Genomic DNA, 14,339 nt, shown 5'->3' on the forward strand with positions numbered 1-14,339 from the left:
TATATTTAATCATGCAAACTCTCTACTTAAGCATGATTCTTTTGATCAGTGTTGGGACAGGCTGTTCTGTTTTTTAGCAAGTACTCTCAATTTGTGCACTTAAATAAAAATTAAATAAAAGAAAAGAAAGAAATCAAATTGTAAACAAATCATAAAGCCGCAATAAAAGAAATGCACAAACACATAACGTGCAGAATGTTTAAAGTCAGTGACGCTTCAGAAATTAAGATAGAAATTAAAACCACTTATGAGGAGGAATAGTCGATCCTGTCTGAGAATGGGATTAAAAAATGTGTTATAATTTTGGAAAACGAGATTGAAGATTCCCAGCATTAACTTTAAAGTACCGTTTCCACATGTGAACGACCCTAGTCTATTAAGCTGCAAAGGTTGAGCTATCTGGCTGTACCTTTAAAGGTTATTTTTTTGGGGGGGGGCTTTTAGACGTTATTGTGTTAGGACAGTGGAGAGGAGACAGAACTGGGAAGGCACAGAGTAAACGGCCTCGGGGCAGATTCAAACCCAAGCCTTACGTCATATGGGTCACCTGCTCAACTCAGTGAGCTAAACGGACCCCCTAAAGGCACTACTTAACATTAAAGGATAACAAGTTCTTGCAGAAATGTGTTTTCAGACTCTTTTAACCTTTACTTAACCAGCAAGTGAAAGTCTTGAGATTAAGAATCTCTTTTGGGTAACCAAACAAATTCTAAATCACGTCGTGCTGTGAAGCAGCATTTCCAAAACCGAGCCACGTGTTATGACAGGCCTAAGGTGCTCATTGTACAGCATTAACCTAGTCTTAGCCTTGTTGTAAGTCAGGTAATGTAAAATCTCTCTATTTACTTTCAATAATATGAACATAAAATCACATAAAATCCAAATTCTGGCTCTTATTTTGCTCACCATAATATAATTAATTGGTTTAGTCCATCACAGGGTTTGGAAAAAATAGGTTTTAAACCAAATCTTGTTATGTTTTTTCCAGTTTTTGCAGGGCCTGTCTTGTTTTTAGAGACGTGGAGGCTGTAACAATCTATTAGCGACAGCTTGACCACTGTCCAGAAACCTGTTTTCTGTATGTCACTAACAGAAAATCATTTCCTGATGGTCTTGCAGCATATAAAATATTTTAGCTGACTGTACTGATGTCAGTATCAACAACTATACTGAGCACAATAGTATTTATGAATTTTAGTCTAAGAGAGCATGGTGGTAGGTCTCTGGATCCCCAAGTCAGCATTCCAAACCTCAGTAATGGCTGCTTCTGGCTTATAACCCTTATCTTAACTTTATAACACTAAATGTCTTGTTGTGGTTTTACAGTTTCCATCGTTTACAAAAATATCCATCCATCCATCCATCTTCTGCTTATCAAATTCAGGGCTCTGTTCAGGGTGAATCCCGAACAGGTCGCGAGCCTCTCGCAGGGAAAATGACTAACACCGAGACTTGAAACACTCAAGTCAATGACAGAGGGGTAGCAACACAAAAGGCAGGAGTAAATAAAAACACAAAGAAACAACTAAACCAACAATTAAAACAGAGACCATGACAACACGGGACTCAGGAGCGCCTAAATTCTTGAACTGTTTTCCAAAAGTACCTAACAGTGCACAAAGATTTGCTGACTTCTATTATGTTTTGTTTTTAAACAAGCTTTTAATAAGGAATCTTTTATGTGTTTGCATAGATAAAATAAAGAACAGGGTCAAAGTAAGTGTAAAATAACTATTACATAGTTGAAGAAAAGTGCTGTCTTTGCTCTTTCATGGTCTTGTTTTGTCTGTTTTTTTGTTTCTAAGGTATGTTTAAAGCATTACCTGAAGCACAAAGTATCTCTGTGTATTTCCATTTCCACCCAGAAGATGTCAGTGTGTGATACACTTGGTGACAGAAAGACACTAAGCAGAAGGACTGGAAAGCAGATTTCCGTGTTAAAAACCGCTGGGTAACACAGACAAAATATTTTGGATTGAAGTTTCCACTTTACAGGCCTGAACTCTGTTTCTTTGCTCCTGTTGATATTTGATGCAGGATGTATCATCTCTGGGTTTCCTTCTGGTGCACAGACAACCTTTGTTACTGTCTAAGTGTATCCTCTACCATGAGAGGCGTCACGTTTAAGTTGTAAACAAGAGCACATCTCTGAAGGAAGTGGCCTTATGTGGGGTCAGCAGCAATCCCCGTGATGCGTTTGGGCACATTTGTATTATTTTTTTTGGATACTGGGGGTTATCCCATGGCAGCAGCGCTTTAAACCACAAACACTTCAAAATAAGATAGCAGCACACAGCCAAGCTGCAAATATTAATAAGTGGTCAGTGGGCTGTGAGGGGTAGAGGGACAACAGATCCCACAATCAGGACCATTTCCTGTCGGGAAGTGTGTGTGTGTGTGTGTGTGTGTGTGTGTGTGTGTGTGTGTGTGTGTGTGTGTAATCCTGTCTAGCTATCTTGTGAGGACGCACTCACCGGTCCTCACAAGTTTGAAGGCCTTTTAGAGGCTCAAAATGTGGTTTTAGTGTCAGGGTTACAATTAGGTTATGGTTAGGTATAGGGTAAGGGTTAGGGTTAGGCATTCATTTTTAATGGTTAGGGTAAGGGGCTAGGGAAACCATTATGTCAATGAAGGTCCTCACTAAGATAGCTGAACGGGGTTGTGTGTGTGTGTGTGTGTTAATAGTTTTGGAGAAATTATTTAAAAATAAATATATATGAAATGAATATAAATATTCAGAAGAAGCAGTTTTCTAATCTGTTTAAGTCCTAGTTCATTTTCGGTCTGAATTTGCACCATGTAACGTTTATTCTGTTTATTAATAAATGTTACATGGTGGCAGACAATGACTTTTCCAGGCATCTGTACAGAGATTGGATTTTGACTATCCAAAGGCTTATACAAATAGTCTGTTCACGATTATGAGAAACATCATTTAAATGTGGACATACAGGAACAGCATAATGATGCCTTTATTCCAGTAATACTAGTCTGTTTACCTGCAGAGTGGTTGCTGTGTAGCAGTTTGATCACAATCATTTCGCAACCAAATAAACTGTCGATCAAACGTTATGTTAAAAAAACAGACATGTGCTTCCATTGGGCAGGTTGAAGAGTACCACTTAGATTTCATTTAGACCTCTAATCAGCAGGCATTTGCTCAGAGCATTTATGTTACAGATTACAGATTTTATGGACTATATTCCATCTGTGATCTGCGCTATGAGCATTTGTGATCTATTTATGCTACAGTCGCACTAATGAAAACGGTGCTTGGAGACCACAACACTACCAAAATAATTTCAACCATTAATATGTGACCTTGTCACCTTTAAAGAGTCTTTAAAGAGCACGTCTACAGCAACTTGCAGTCAGCTGCTGTCTTCAGAGGGACTTTGATGTGTCAAGACTAAGATACGATGGAGTCAATCTGCTATTATTTTGTGATTGAACGAGGTTCAGTTGGTAGTTACATGCAATCTGTTTGTGATAATATTGCAAATAACTGACAGATTGGTGAAAATAGCAAATCGGTTAACGTCTACATACACAGAAATTCGATTTAAGTACTTACATTCAGAGTCGAATCAGAACCTTAAACATCTGAAACAGAAGTTCTGAACTTCCTCCACAAACAGTGATGTAGTTGCTGCAGACTGACGATTCAACTGCAAAATGACGCGCTCTGAAACCTCGCTCTCACATAGGACCAGAATACACCAGCTATGAGGCGCAGAGACGGACTCAGATTGTTTTTGTGTGATCGTGTAAGCAATCTATTGTCATCAACTAAACACTGATTATTTCAACCCTTAGCCAATCTTGTTATTTTTGTTATATTCATATGTTGGGAATAAAAAAAGTCAACCAGTCTGTCTAAAATTAGTGCAGACAAACCAAGGGGTCAACCAAGGGGACAGGTTGTGTCCCACCAGGAAACCTGTGTAATTGATTTGAGCTAAAAAGTGGTCACCTAGAGGTAACCGGTTTATTGTTACTTGCAAAAAACATTGAGGGTTTTACCATCCATCACAAGAAGGTTGGTGTTTTTACTGAGGCTTTAGGGGCACAAGAACTTCTAAGAATCTTAGAATAATAGCTGTATGGACGTGTAGCCCTGACAATCAGTCACATGCAGATCACATGCCACACCGCAGCAGATTAAAAACAACCACCATCCACTAAAAAGAAGTAAGATCTCTATATTGCAGTAGCTCAATACTAAGGAAGTATAATTGTGTTTTAAGACAAGTTTTAGGTCATGGTTGGTAGGGATGGGTACCGGTGTCCAGTGCCATGATGGCACCGGTTCTGACATAAACGGTAGTAACCAGACCGAAAAGCAGCGCACATTTCGGTGCTTTATTTCGGTGCTTTTTTTCCTGAGCTGTGATACACTTCTAGCCAATCATTTTACGTTTCCGAGGATAGTAGGCGGGGCCAGGTACGTACGTTCTGTTAGAGCAGAGCTACAGATTAAAAATGTCCAAGGCGAAGCGGTCAAAAGTCTGGCTGTACTTCATAGCAAAATATGCAAACTCAGCAGCCTGCAACAAGTGCTTTAAGCTGATACTGTGATACTGTCAAAGGAGGTAACACCTCAAATCCGATGAAACACCTGGCGACGCATAGCGTTTTTTTTAAAAGCCCAGAAATGCGCCGTATTTGATAGCTTGCTGCGAGACCTCACACCGAGCACATCTACTGCGGGTGGGTTGCCTGTTATGCAACATCCCCCAAAAACACGAAGAGGAGAGTCCTGGCCCCTAGCCCTGCCAGTGTAGCAGAAATGATGACGGATGATGGTGGCAGCAGCCGTTCTTCTCTGCGTGAGTAGCTAATTTACGTTGAGTAGGCTAACCACGTTATTACATTAATGCATGTAAGGTGAACTAGCAAACATCATCATAGCTACATGCGGCTGTCCTCTTGTTTGATGGCAGATACTCCCTTCACCCTGGCTAAAAAGGCTAAAATGACCAAAGAAAAAGTGGAAAACAGTTAAACATGAGAGGTTTAGGACAAAGTTTGTGTTTTTTCCATTGTTTAAGCACTGCTTCCAGCCAAGAGTGATACCATATATGCCCCATAGCTGCAGAAAAGGCTAACATTGTTATCTTTTTACAAAAAACAGCTGAACATGAGAGGTTTTTGGACCAATTTTGTGTTCTCCATTCTTTAAGCACCGGTTTGAGCACCGTTTAAGCACCGGCACCGTTTCAAAAGTACCGATTTGGCACCGGTATCGGATAAAACCTAAACGATACCCATCCCTAATGGTTGGTCACCGTCTAACTGCAAAAAGGCAATTTATTCCATAACCTCGGGGCAGCAATTGACTGCTCTGTCCCCCCTGAGCTTCTGCTTAGGTCACATGACCTGAGAGTTTGGACAGGAGTGTAGGGGTGAAGTAAAGTAAAGTCAGAGATGACTCTAAAAAGCACAGGTAGCTAGTGAAGCGAAGCCAGAATGAAACATGATGCTCTGGCTTCGTTTGATTTTTAACTATGTGTTAATGTTTTTGTTCAGGTCCTGTGGTTGCACTTGGCCTGCTGTTTTTATCTGTCCTGCAGCAAACATGAGAAAAGTACACAACATGCTTTTTTTGTTTGAATTATTTGCCTCTATAGTACTTTAATTTGTTGTTTTACTGTTTATTTCAGACTCCATAGCTGACAGAAAACAGCCAGCATTTTATTAAATCAGCATTGGCTCTAACAGGATGTGAGTGTTTCTGTTACTTCCTGAAGCCTGCTGGAAACCATCTGTCTTGACTCGATTTTGGTCGGCAAAGCTTCAAACCGGCCGTCTGTGATTTAGGACCTTTATTTTTGGACTGACGATGGAATATTTTACTAAGTTTCTCTCACACACGGCCCACAGTGTAAAGGCGCCTTAATGCACAAACAGTCTTGAGTCTCTTGAGACAAACAGAGAACTGAAATGTCAGAATGACAAAAAAGGTAAACAGCAGAATGAAACTCACACCGCTTGTGTCGTAGTTTCACCCTTACAATGAGTGTAACACAAACCCTGCCGTCAGTTATCGTTTTGTGTCCTTTTATGGAAGGAAGTGAAGTTGAACACCTGTATCTCTGAGTCTGTTTGCATCACTGCCACTACTGTTACAAAGATTAAAGTAGCTAATACAGACCGTTTTCTAGCAGTAAAAGCTGCGTTGCTAGTTCATGTTTGATTATTCCTCTTCCTTCTTCTTTTCTAATGTTTTATAATCTCTTTTCCCCCCCATTCACTTTCTCCAGGTGAGTGCTAATGTCCTGATCTTCCTGTGCACCAACATCATTGGCATCTGTACCCACTACCCTGCCGAGGTTTCCCAGAGACAAGCCTTCCAGGAGACCAGAGGATACATTCAGGCCCGGCTTCATCTGCAGAGGGAGAATCAACAACAGGTAAACCTGCACACACAATTCTATCTCCCAGCACTTCTTTGCAACAGAACACAAAGAGTCTCTCTGCAGTGTCAGTGTTTAATGACTGGAAATGAACATAGCTTTTTGATCTTGATGTTGCAACATTTAGCGACACTCCTAATTCATGGTGGTTGCTTTCTCCAAGACGCTGGAAACACCTTTGACTCGTTTTTATTGTCAGGAGTTTATCTACATTCTATATAACACCCTCATTTTACTTGGAACGATATCACTTACACAAGCACGTCCTCCAGGAAAAAGAACATCAGATGTACACGAGTACATTTATGAGTACATATACCTGCATGTGAACCTTTGCTGATTCCTGGTTTGGCTGTTGATGAGCTCTTTTGGTGTGGAGGAGGGCTCGTCACCAACACCACCATACTCAAACAGTTTCATTATTGAAAGCAGTGATGTTTTGACTCTTTCTGAAACCGTACGGCCTGCACAGTCCATTTATTTCTTCTTTTTGTAAAGATGTATGTCAGTTAAAGTGAACTATATGTGGTTCAGTATGAAGCAGCAACAAAAACTAGAGATTGACACAAAAGTTGTTTGAAACAGTTGTTATGTTTAAATTAATAAATGGCTTTAAATTCGCTCATAGCATGAATAATATTTGAGCGAAGAGTATGATGAGATGTAGCAGGAAGTTGAGGCCCTCTTAAGCCAGCCAAGGCTTTATCAACAATGGAGGAGGGCTGAAGAGAGGCATAACAAGCAATAGACTATAAAGGCATGACAGCAGTACATTCTAGTGGCTGTTTTATTCTAAACCCAAGAATTAGCACCATCTCACAGCACAGTGTCCATAAAATGAAGCAACAAGCATATGAGATCAGCATCAATAGACCAACCCAGAAAACAGGGTATCAATAAATACACGCTCAGTGCCGACATCCATTTCCTGTGTGGTGCTCCGACAGAATCCTGGGTCCTACAAAAGACATCTTTATATAAAACTATATAAAGAAATATATGTATATCTGTCTAAGGCTTCTAACTTGGGAAAAATTTCACTTGCAAAGCTCAATGCAAATCTGTCCATTAATCTTTGTGTTCTCCTGCCAACAGACAAACTGAATTAATGAAATAAGTAACTTCCTCAAACAAATGTAGTTTTTAGCTCATGCTACTGAATCCAGAGGACTAAAAAGCATATTTTTGTCTCTCAAATGGATAGGATAAGTATTTTCAGCTGCTGACAGGATGTTCCTCCGTGAACGATGGAAAGAAAAATGCCGACATGTTCATGGTAATGAAAGGAAAGGGCACCCTTTTATTTTTGATAGTTTAAGGATAACATCTGGGGCGCAGAAAAGTGCAGCATATCAGGCTCTGGATGCACTGACAACACTTGTTAGACAAATCAGAAAAAACACGTCCTGTCTGCCTAAATCTGGACTTCTACCACAGCACAAACACACAGAGCTACTCACTCTAAGATATGAGTTCTAAATGTCTCTGTAAATAATGGGATAATAAGAACACAGGCACAAACACATATATAGAAATGTAACCACAAAATTGTGACTGACAAGATCTGCATTTCCTTGTTTATTTTTTGTGATTTCCAGGAACGTCTGTTGCTTTCAGTGTTGCCGAGGCATGTTGCCATGGAGATGAAGGCTGACATCAATGCCAAGAAGGAAGACATGATGTTTCATAAGATCTATATCCAGAAACACGACAATGTCAGGTCAGCCGGGCGTGTGGCCTCAACACCTAACGTAACATTTAACCCATGAATTCAGATTTTAGCTACTAAATCGTCTTTCTTTTCTATAATTGTTGTAAGAGAGGTCATATCATGATACACTTAAAAACACGTGACATTGTAAAGCATTAAAACGCCTGTTAGGATTTTGTTAATCCCATAAAATGAAGAGAAAATAAACAAAATCATACCATAAATTCATCCTAAGAATGGCTAACTCACATTGGTGCACACATAAACACAAAAACACACACATGTTTGAGCGCGCTCACAGAGTCAGAAGACGGTAGAGTGGTTTGGCAGAGTGGAGGCTAATTAACACTAGTGAGGGAATACTTAATCACCAGCAGCCAAGATAAGATAATCCCCAAAGATGGAAAGCTTCAGCACACATTCAATTACAGCACTGAGCAAACACGGTGCACTCGGTCCCTCACACACACACGCGCGCACGCACATACACGCACACACAGATGCTTTAAGGTCAAACACCCTTCCTCTCTCAAGGTCATCTGCCCTGATAGTAACATAATGCAATAGTATATCGCTGAGGTGTAGCTAAATCAAACTGAATCAGCTTCGTAGGTTTTTATCTCTCATGATCGAGGATTAACTATGTTTTGTTTTTGCTCCTCTTCATCTCGTCCTCAGTATTCTGTTTGCAGACATCGAGGGTTTCACCAGCCTGGCGTCTCAGTGCACGGCTCAGGAGCTGGTCATGACACTAAACGAACTCTTTGCCCGTTTTGACAAACTGGCGTCGGTAAGCAGTCTTCCATTACTTGTGTCTGTTTCTAAAAGGGATAGTTTGGTAGTTTAAGGGGTTGTTTTAGAGTGTTGATGGTGGATTTTTTTTTTATCCTTTGCTGTTTCTTGTGTTTCTTTGTTTTAAGTTTAAAAGCAGGTGAGAAGTATGAAGTGCTTCCTGTATGGATATGTGTTTTTATTTATATTTTTATCTTGTCCTGTTGTCTTTTCTTCCTCAGGAGAATCATTGTCTCCGTATTAAAATTCTGGGTGATTGTTACTACTGCGTGTCCGGGCTGCCTGAACCCCGGGCTGACCACGCCCACTGCTGCGTGGAGATGGGTGTTGACATGATAGAGGCCATCTCGTGAGTAAAAACAGTGTATACATGCACCTGTATGTGGTGTTTGTTTCTGCGTTGTTTACAGTGTTTTGCATATTCCTCCCACTGCTGATGAGACACTCGTGTGTGTCTGTGTGTGTGTGTTTCTGTTTTCCAGGCTGGTGCGTGAGGTGACAGGGGTCAACGTTAACATGCGCGTCGGCATTCACAGTGGCCGTGTGCACTGCGGCGTGCTGGGACTCAGGAAGTGGCAGTTTGATGTGTGGTCCAATGATGTCACGCTGGCCAATCACATGGAGGCGGGAGGCAAAGCAGGGTGAGAGCGAGAGAAGCGTTTACAGTTTGTAAAAACTATCACAGTGTTTTAAGAACTCCAAATGCACGGCCACTTACTGCGATCATTTTTTTACCCTTTGTTTTGTTTTGATGTTTTTAAATTGCTACTGCTTCAAAAATAATTTGTTGCTGTCTGGAATTCATATTTTTCCGTGGTGGTACAGTTCGTACTGATGTCGGAGGTTGTTAAAAGCTCTCCTGTTATGAAAATATCATATTTGAACTTCAAGAAGTACAAGTGATAAGGCCATTTTGAGACTTGACTTGAAAAGCTTTCTGCGCTCTTGAACGTTGTTTTACAACAAATTAAAAGAAATTGTTTCATTCATTTCTAACATGTTCCTGACTTATGTTCAGCAGCAGTTCTGGAGCTATTAATATATGCCTGCTGTCCCCCTGTGTATGCCTTTAATGTGAAAAACAAAAAAAAATAAACACCCCACATAAAGCCACTTCCTGGTCTTTTCGTCCCTGCCAGGCGGATCCACATCACAAAGGCCACGTTGCAGTATCTGAATGGGGACTATGAGGTGGAGCCAGGTTTTGGAGGTGAGAGGAATGCGTATCTGAAGGAGAACAGCATTGAGACATTCCTGGTCCTTGGCTGCAGCCAAAAACGGGTCAGTACACAAACATACACACAAATATAAGAGGTGTAGGTGGGGAAATCTTCACCAAATTGAGACATTGCTCAGAGTTTTCTAGCCGAACCTGAAAAAAAAACCCACCAGAAAGGGACCAAAAAAAAGGTCGCCACACACTAAAAATATACATAGAGATCAGATGACTGCCATGACAGTATTGCCATTAAGAAAACTGAATCAAGAACATAAATAAAATAAATAAACAAAATTCAACATCCTATTGGTTTGAGGAAAAAGTAGAGGTCACTGCTTGTGACAGTTCATTTGGTATCGCTGAAGACAAGGCCCCCATCTCTTGTTAGATCTACCCTGAATATCTGTTTTATACTTATGCATTTCTTCCATCTGTATAACAAATAACACCACCTTAATTTAATATGCAAAGGTATATGGAGATTTAGACTTAAAGGTTTCTATGGAGCATCAAAAAATCACCAAGCTATGGTCCAGTCCATCTGGAGAACATGCCAGTCGCGTAGGGCCAAAAAATAAATACTAAAAGAAGAGTCGTACTGTATATGTGTCAACATGACAGGGATTTCACAGAGTAACAAGAAAGTAAAGTAACGAGTAAGAAAATGAGAAATATAAGTAATGAGTAATGTGTAATGTGTAATACATGCTCATTTGGAAGACCGTATTTGGTACAAAGGAAATGATGCTCGTCCGTAACACATCTGCCAGAGTCACAGTCTGCATCTACCTGCATCTAACACCTCATCCAGCTGAGCAGGCATAAAAGAATGGTTATGCCATAGTGGGACATGTAAGGAGACACTAGGAGCCTGTCTGTGATTGCAGCGCTGGAGAATAACAGAGTAAGAGGATGCATTTTTAACAACTGAGGTCTCAAGGTGTACCCACAGGGGGATATCTTCATTGCTTGCATCACTGGATTGGTCTATGCACTTCCAATAAACAAAGGCTCCTGAATTGGCTGCCCAGTAGTAGAGTCTCAGGAAGAAGCAGCCCAAGGCCTCCCACCCTACTGGACTTGTGTAGATGGGCCTTAGACTTTCAGTGTGACTTGTAGCCACAAGTAGGTAAAGTAGTAAAGTCAGTAAACTCACCATTTTAATAGGGTTCACCCTGACAGTCATAGTTAAAGGCAGCACTCTACAACGTTCGATATTGGCTCTGAGTTTGTTGACTAATTCCATGAAATTAAACTTCAAGAGTAAAAAAATCATCTGCTTGTCTAAATGGCAAGGTTTTCAGAAAGTCTGATGAAAGTTATGAATGTTAAGGGCATAATTTGACCAGATAGATTTAATAGATACAGTGTGAATACCATTCCACTGACAAACTGGGAGTTTTGTTGCTTTAGCAGGCGATCAGTCCAAAGAAAACAGGCCTGTCTTCTAAAGCCAAAAGAAGAGTTGGTGGGAGTGTGTTGCTTCAGGTGTTGCTGAAATATGAAATATAATCCAGGAAATACAGCAGCTGGAAAAACAGCAACCTCTTTGGAAAAAAAAAAGGAAAATCCTCCCGCTAATCCAAGAGGAACATGTAAGATGACATAGGATAAAATATAGTGGGGAATTCTGGCTAAAACATTACATAACCTGTAAAACAGCTCAAATTGAGTAAAATACAATAAGAAAGGACAAAATAGCTTGATAAGATGAAACATTATACAAAAAAAGAACACAATTAAATATGGCCACAGTTTGGATTTCCCCTGATATCTATAGTCTCAAAATCAAAAGGCGCAAACAAACACGTCCCTTCACCAAACGCCTACTTTCAGCTTCTCCTCTTTCCACATTGTATTCATGAGCACAGGAACACATCCGTCCACTTTCTTCCATTTATCCAACCTAAGATCATGGTGGACTGGAGGCTGTGCCAGCGGTCTTATGGCAAGAGGCAGGATACACCCACCAGTCTGTCGCAGGGCGAAAACAGAGACAGTCTACCAGTTACGCTTGCATTCACACCTACAATCAATTTAGATTTGCCAGTGAAGCTAACCTGCATCTCTGTAAATCCTATTTTGAACATGAATATTCACTTTTGCTTAAAACAATGAAGTCTTGCCAATTTAAAAAGTATTAACATATTACATTGGAAACACTGAATATGAAATAAACACAATTCCATTAATTATAAAAATGCATTTAGGCTCCTATGGTGTCTTCAGACCGTGAGAGGAAGACAGAGTACCAGGGGAGAGAACATGCAAACGATGGTTTGAAACCCAGAACCTTCTCGCTGTGAGACGACACGGCTAATCACCGAGTCATCATACCTGTTATAAAGCATTTATTATTATAACATAAATCATCAGATAAGAGTTTTGTGTAAGAGCAGGTTACACTTATCTTAACAGTAGGGTGTTAATTATTTTTTCCCAGTTGTGCTGGCAAAATAAAAAATGAAGTGCTTAATAAAATGATTCATTTCAAATAATTTTATATTTCTGAACTACTTTAAAGTACAAAGGTTTTGAAGCACATTGGCGATATAACAGATAGTGAAGATGTAATAGTTATTGAAGGAAACAGAGCTGAAAAAGCATAATTTGTGAATGAAGTCCTCTTGAAGATCCCGAGCTGCCTCGTGGGAAAATTGAAAGCCAGAATTTAAACAAACCCTCAGTCACACATTTTGTCGTTCTCCATGTTGTGTTGCACGAGAACAGTTGGTCAAGCCTTCGTGTTGTTCTCTCCGAGCAGAAGGAGGAGAAGGCGATGATGGCGAAGATGCAGCGGGCAAGAGCCAACTCTAATGAGGGGCTGATGCCACGCTGGGTTCCCGACAGAACCTTCACCAGGACCAAAGACTCCAAAGTCTTCAGACAAATGGTGAGACTCGACATCGACGCGCTGCTTCACAGCGACAGAGCGGCGCTGCAGCTTTTCTGCCAGAACCATAATTTTGTCTGCTCTCTTTCTTCTCCAGGGGATTGATGAAACCTCCAGTAAAGACAAGTAAGCACGGACTCTGACACACCACTTTGTCTGATTGGGTTACCCCTGTTATCGCCTGCTCAGTCTGTGCCTCTTCTTTTTGCAGCCGTGGCGTTCAGGAAGCCATGAACCCAGAGGACGAGGTGGATGAGTTTCTGGGACGGGCCATTGACGCTCGCAGCATCGACCAGCTAAGAAAAGACCACGTTAAGAAGTTTCTACTCACCTTCCAGACTTCCAGTCTGGAGAAAAAGGTTAAAACTGTGATGCCTCATTATTGCTAAAGCTTTTTATCTTAAATATCAGCCATGTGTGGAAAAGTCTACTCCTATTATTTCTGATTTCTTTTTTTTGTGCAGTATTCCAAGAAGGTGGACGATCGTTTTGGAGGCTATGTTGCCTGTACTCTGCTGGTATTCTGCTTCATATCCTTCATACAGATTGTTATTTTTCCACAGTGAGTATTTTACCCATTCCCATAATGCTCTACTGCGAATGCTTCTGTGTATAACCCCATCAAGGGGACCCGTTAGGCTCATTTGTAGCTATTCTTGGTTTCTGTGAGAGTACCTTTGCATGAGTCACAGCTGAAATGATTTATCTGTCCTTTTACAGATAAGATTGATTAAAAGAAAAAAATCTCACAACCCCAATGATGTAAAACATTTTAAGTTATTAACAAAAAACAAAAGCAAACATGCTGATGTTATTTATGAGATCTGATCTCGTTCGTATTTTGACTTTAACCTCCTAGGACCTGGCGTCCACATATGTGGACGTCACATTTTGGGTTGCCTAGACCAAAATACAAAATTTTGCTCTACAAGGGCCTGATATTCATGTACAAGCACATGATATTGCCACTGCTCGATCAAAAATTAAAACGAATGTCCTCATTTATGGATCTCATTTTTCTCAGAAACAAAAATCTTGTAAAAAAACTATTTGTTTTTACATTCATGAGGTCCCAATCAGCCCAAATATCAAAGAGAAATTAAATGCCATGGTTAAAGATGGCGAAATGTTGTCGGTTTCAGCATAAAGACCAAACTGTTGCAGCTAATGTAGAAATTCTAAGGCTTCATTATGAAAAAGTTTTCATAATTTCATCTTTATTTCTGAAATATCTAGCTTTTTCTCACGCCAAAGTGTTTAAGCTCTAGGGGTGCAACAATACACAAAATTCACGGTTCGGTTCGGTTC

The 14,339-nt window shown here is 40.4% G+C and overlaps 1 protein-coding gene across 1 annotated transcript in view; it reads left to right on the plus strand.

Moving 5' to 3' along the window:
* Positions 1-14,339, plus strand: part of adcy6a (adenylate cyclase 6a) — a 56,763-nt gene that overhangs the window by 26,365 nt on the left and 16,059 nt on the right. Inside the window, exons 4-13 of the mRNA XM_014334824.2 lie at positions 6,264-6,413; positions 8,015-8,136; positions 8,806-8,917; positions 9,141-9,268; positions 9,402-9,560; positions 10,059-10,200; positions 12,903-13,031; positions 13,129-13,157; positions 13,243-13,390; positions 13,496-13,593. Coding sequence (XP_014190310.1) covers positions 6,264-6,413; positions 8,015-8,136; positions 8,806-8,917; positions 9,141-9,268; positions 9,402-9,560; positions 10,059-10,200; positions 12,903-13,031; positions 13,129-13,157; positions 13,243-13,390; positions 13,496-13,593 — 1,217 coding nt within the window. The remainder of the gene's footprint in view (positions 1-6,263; positions 6,414-8,014; positions 8,137-8,805; positions 8,918-9,140; positions 9,269-9,401; positions 9,561-10,058; positions 10,201-12,902; positions 13,032-13,128; positions 13,158-13,242; positions 13,391-13,495; positions 13,594-14,339) is intronic.

The sequence above is a fragment of the Haplochromis burtoni genome, unplaced genomic scaffold (genome assembly GCF_018398535.1).
Source record: "Haplochromis burtoni strain Fernald_Lab_line unplaced genomic scaffold, NCSU_Asbu1 Contig_91, whole genome shotgun sequence".
NCBI classification, from domain to species: Eukaryota; Metazoa; Chordata; class Actinopteri; order Cichliformes; family Cichlidae; genus Haplochromis; species Haplochromis burtoni.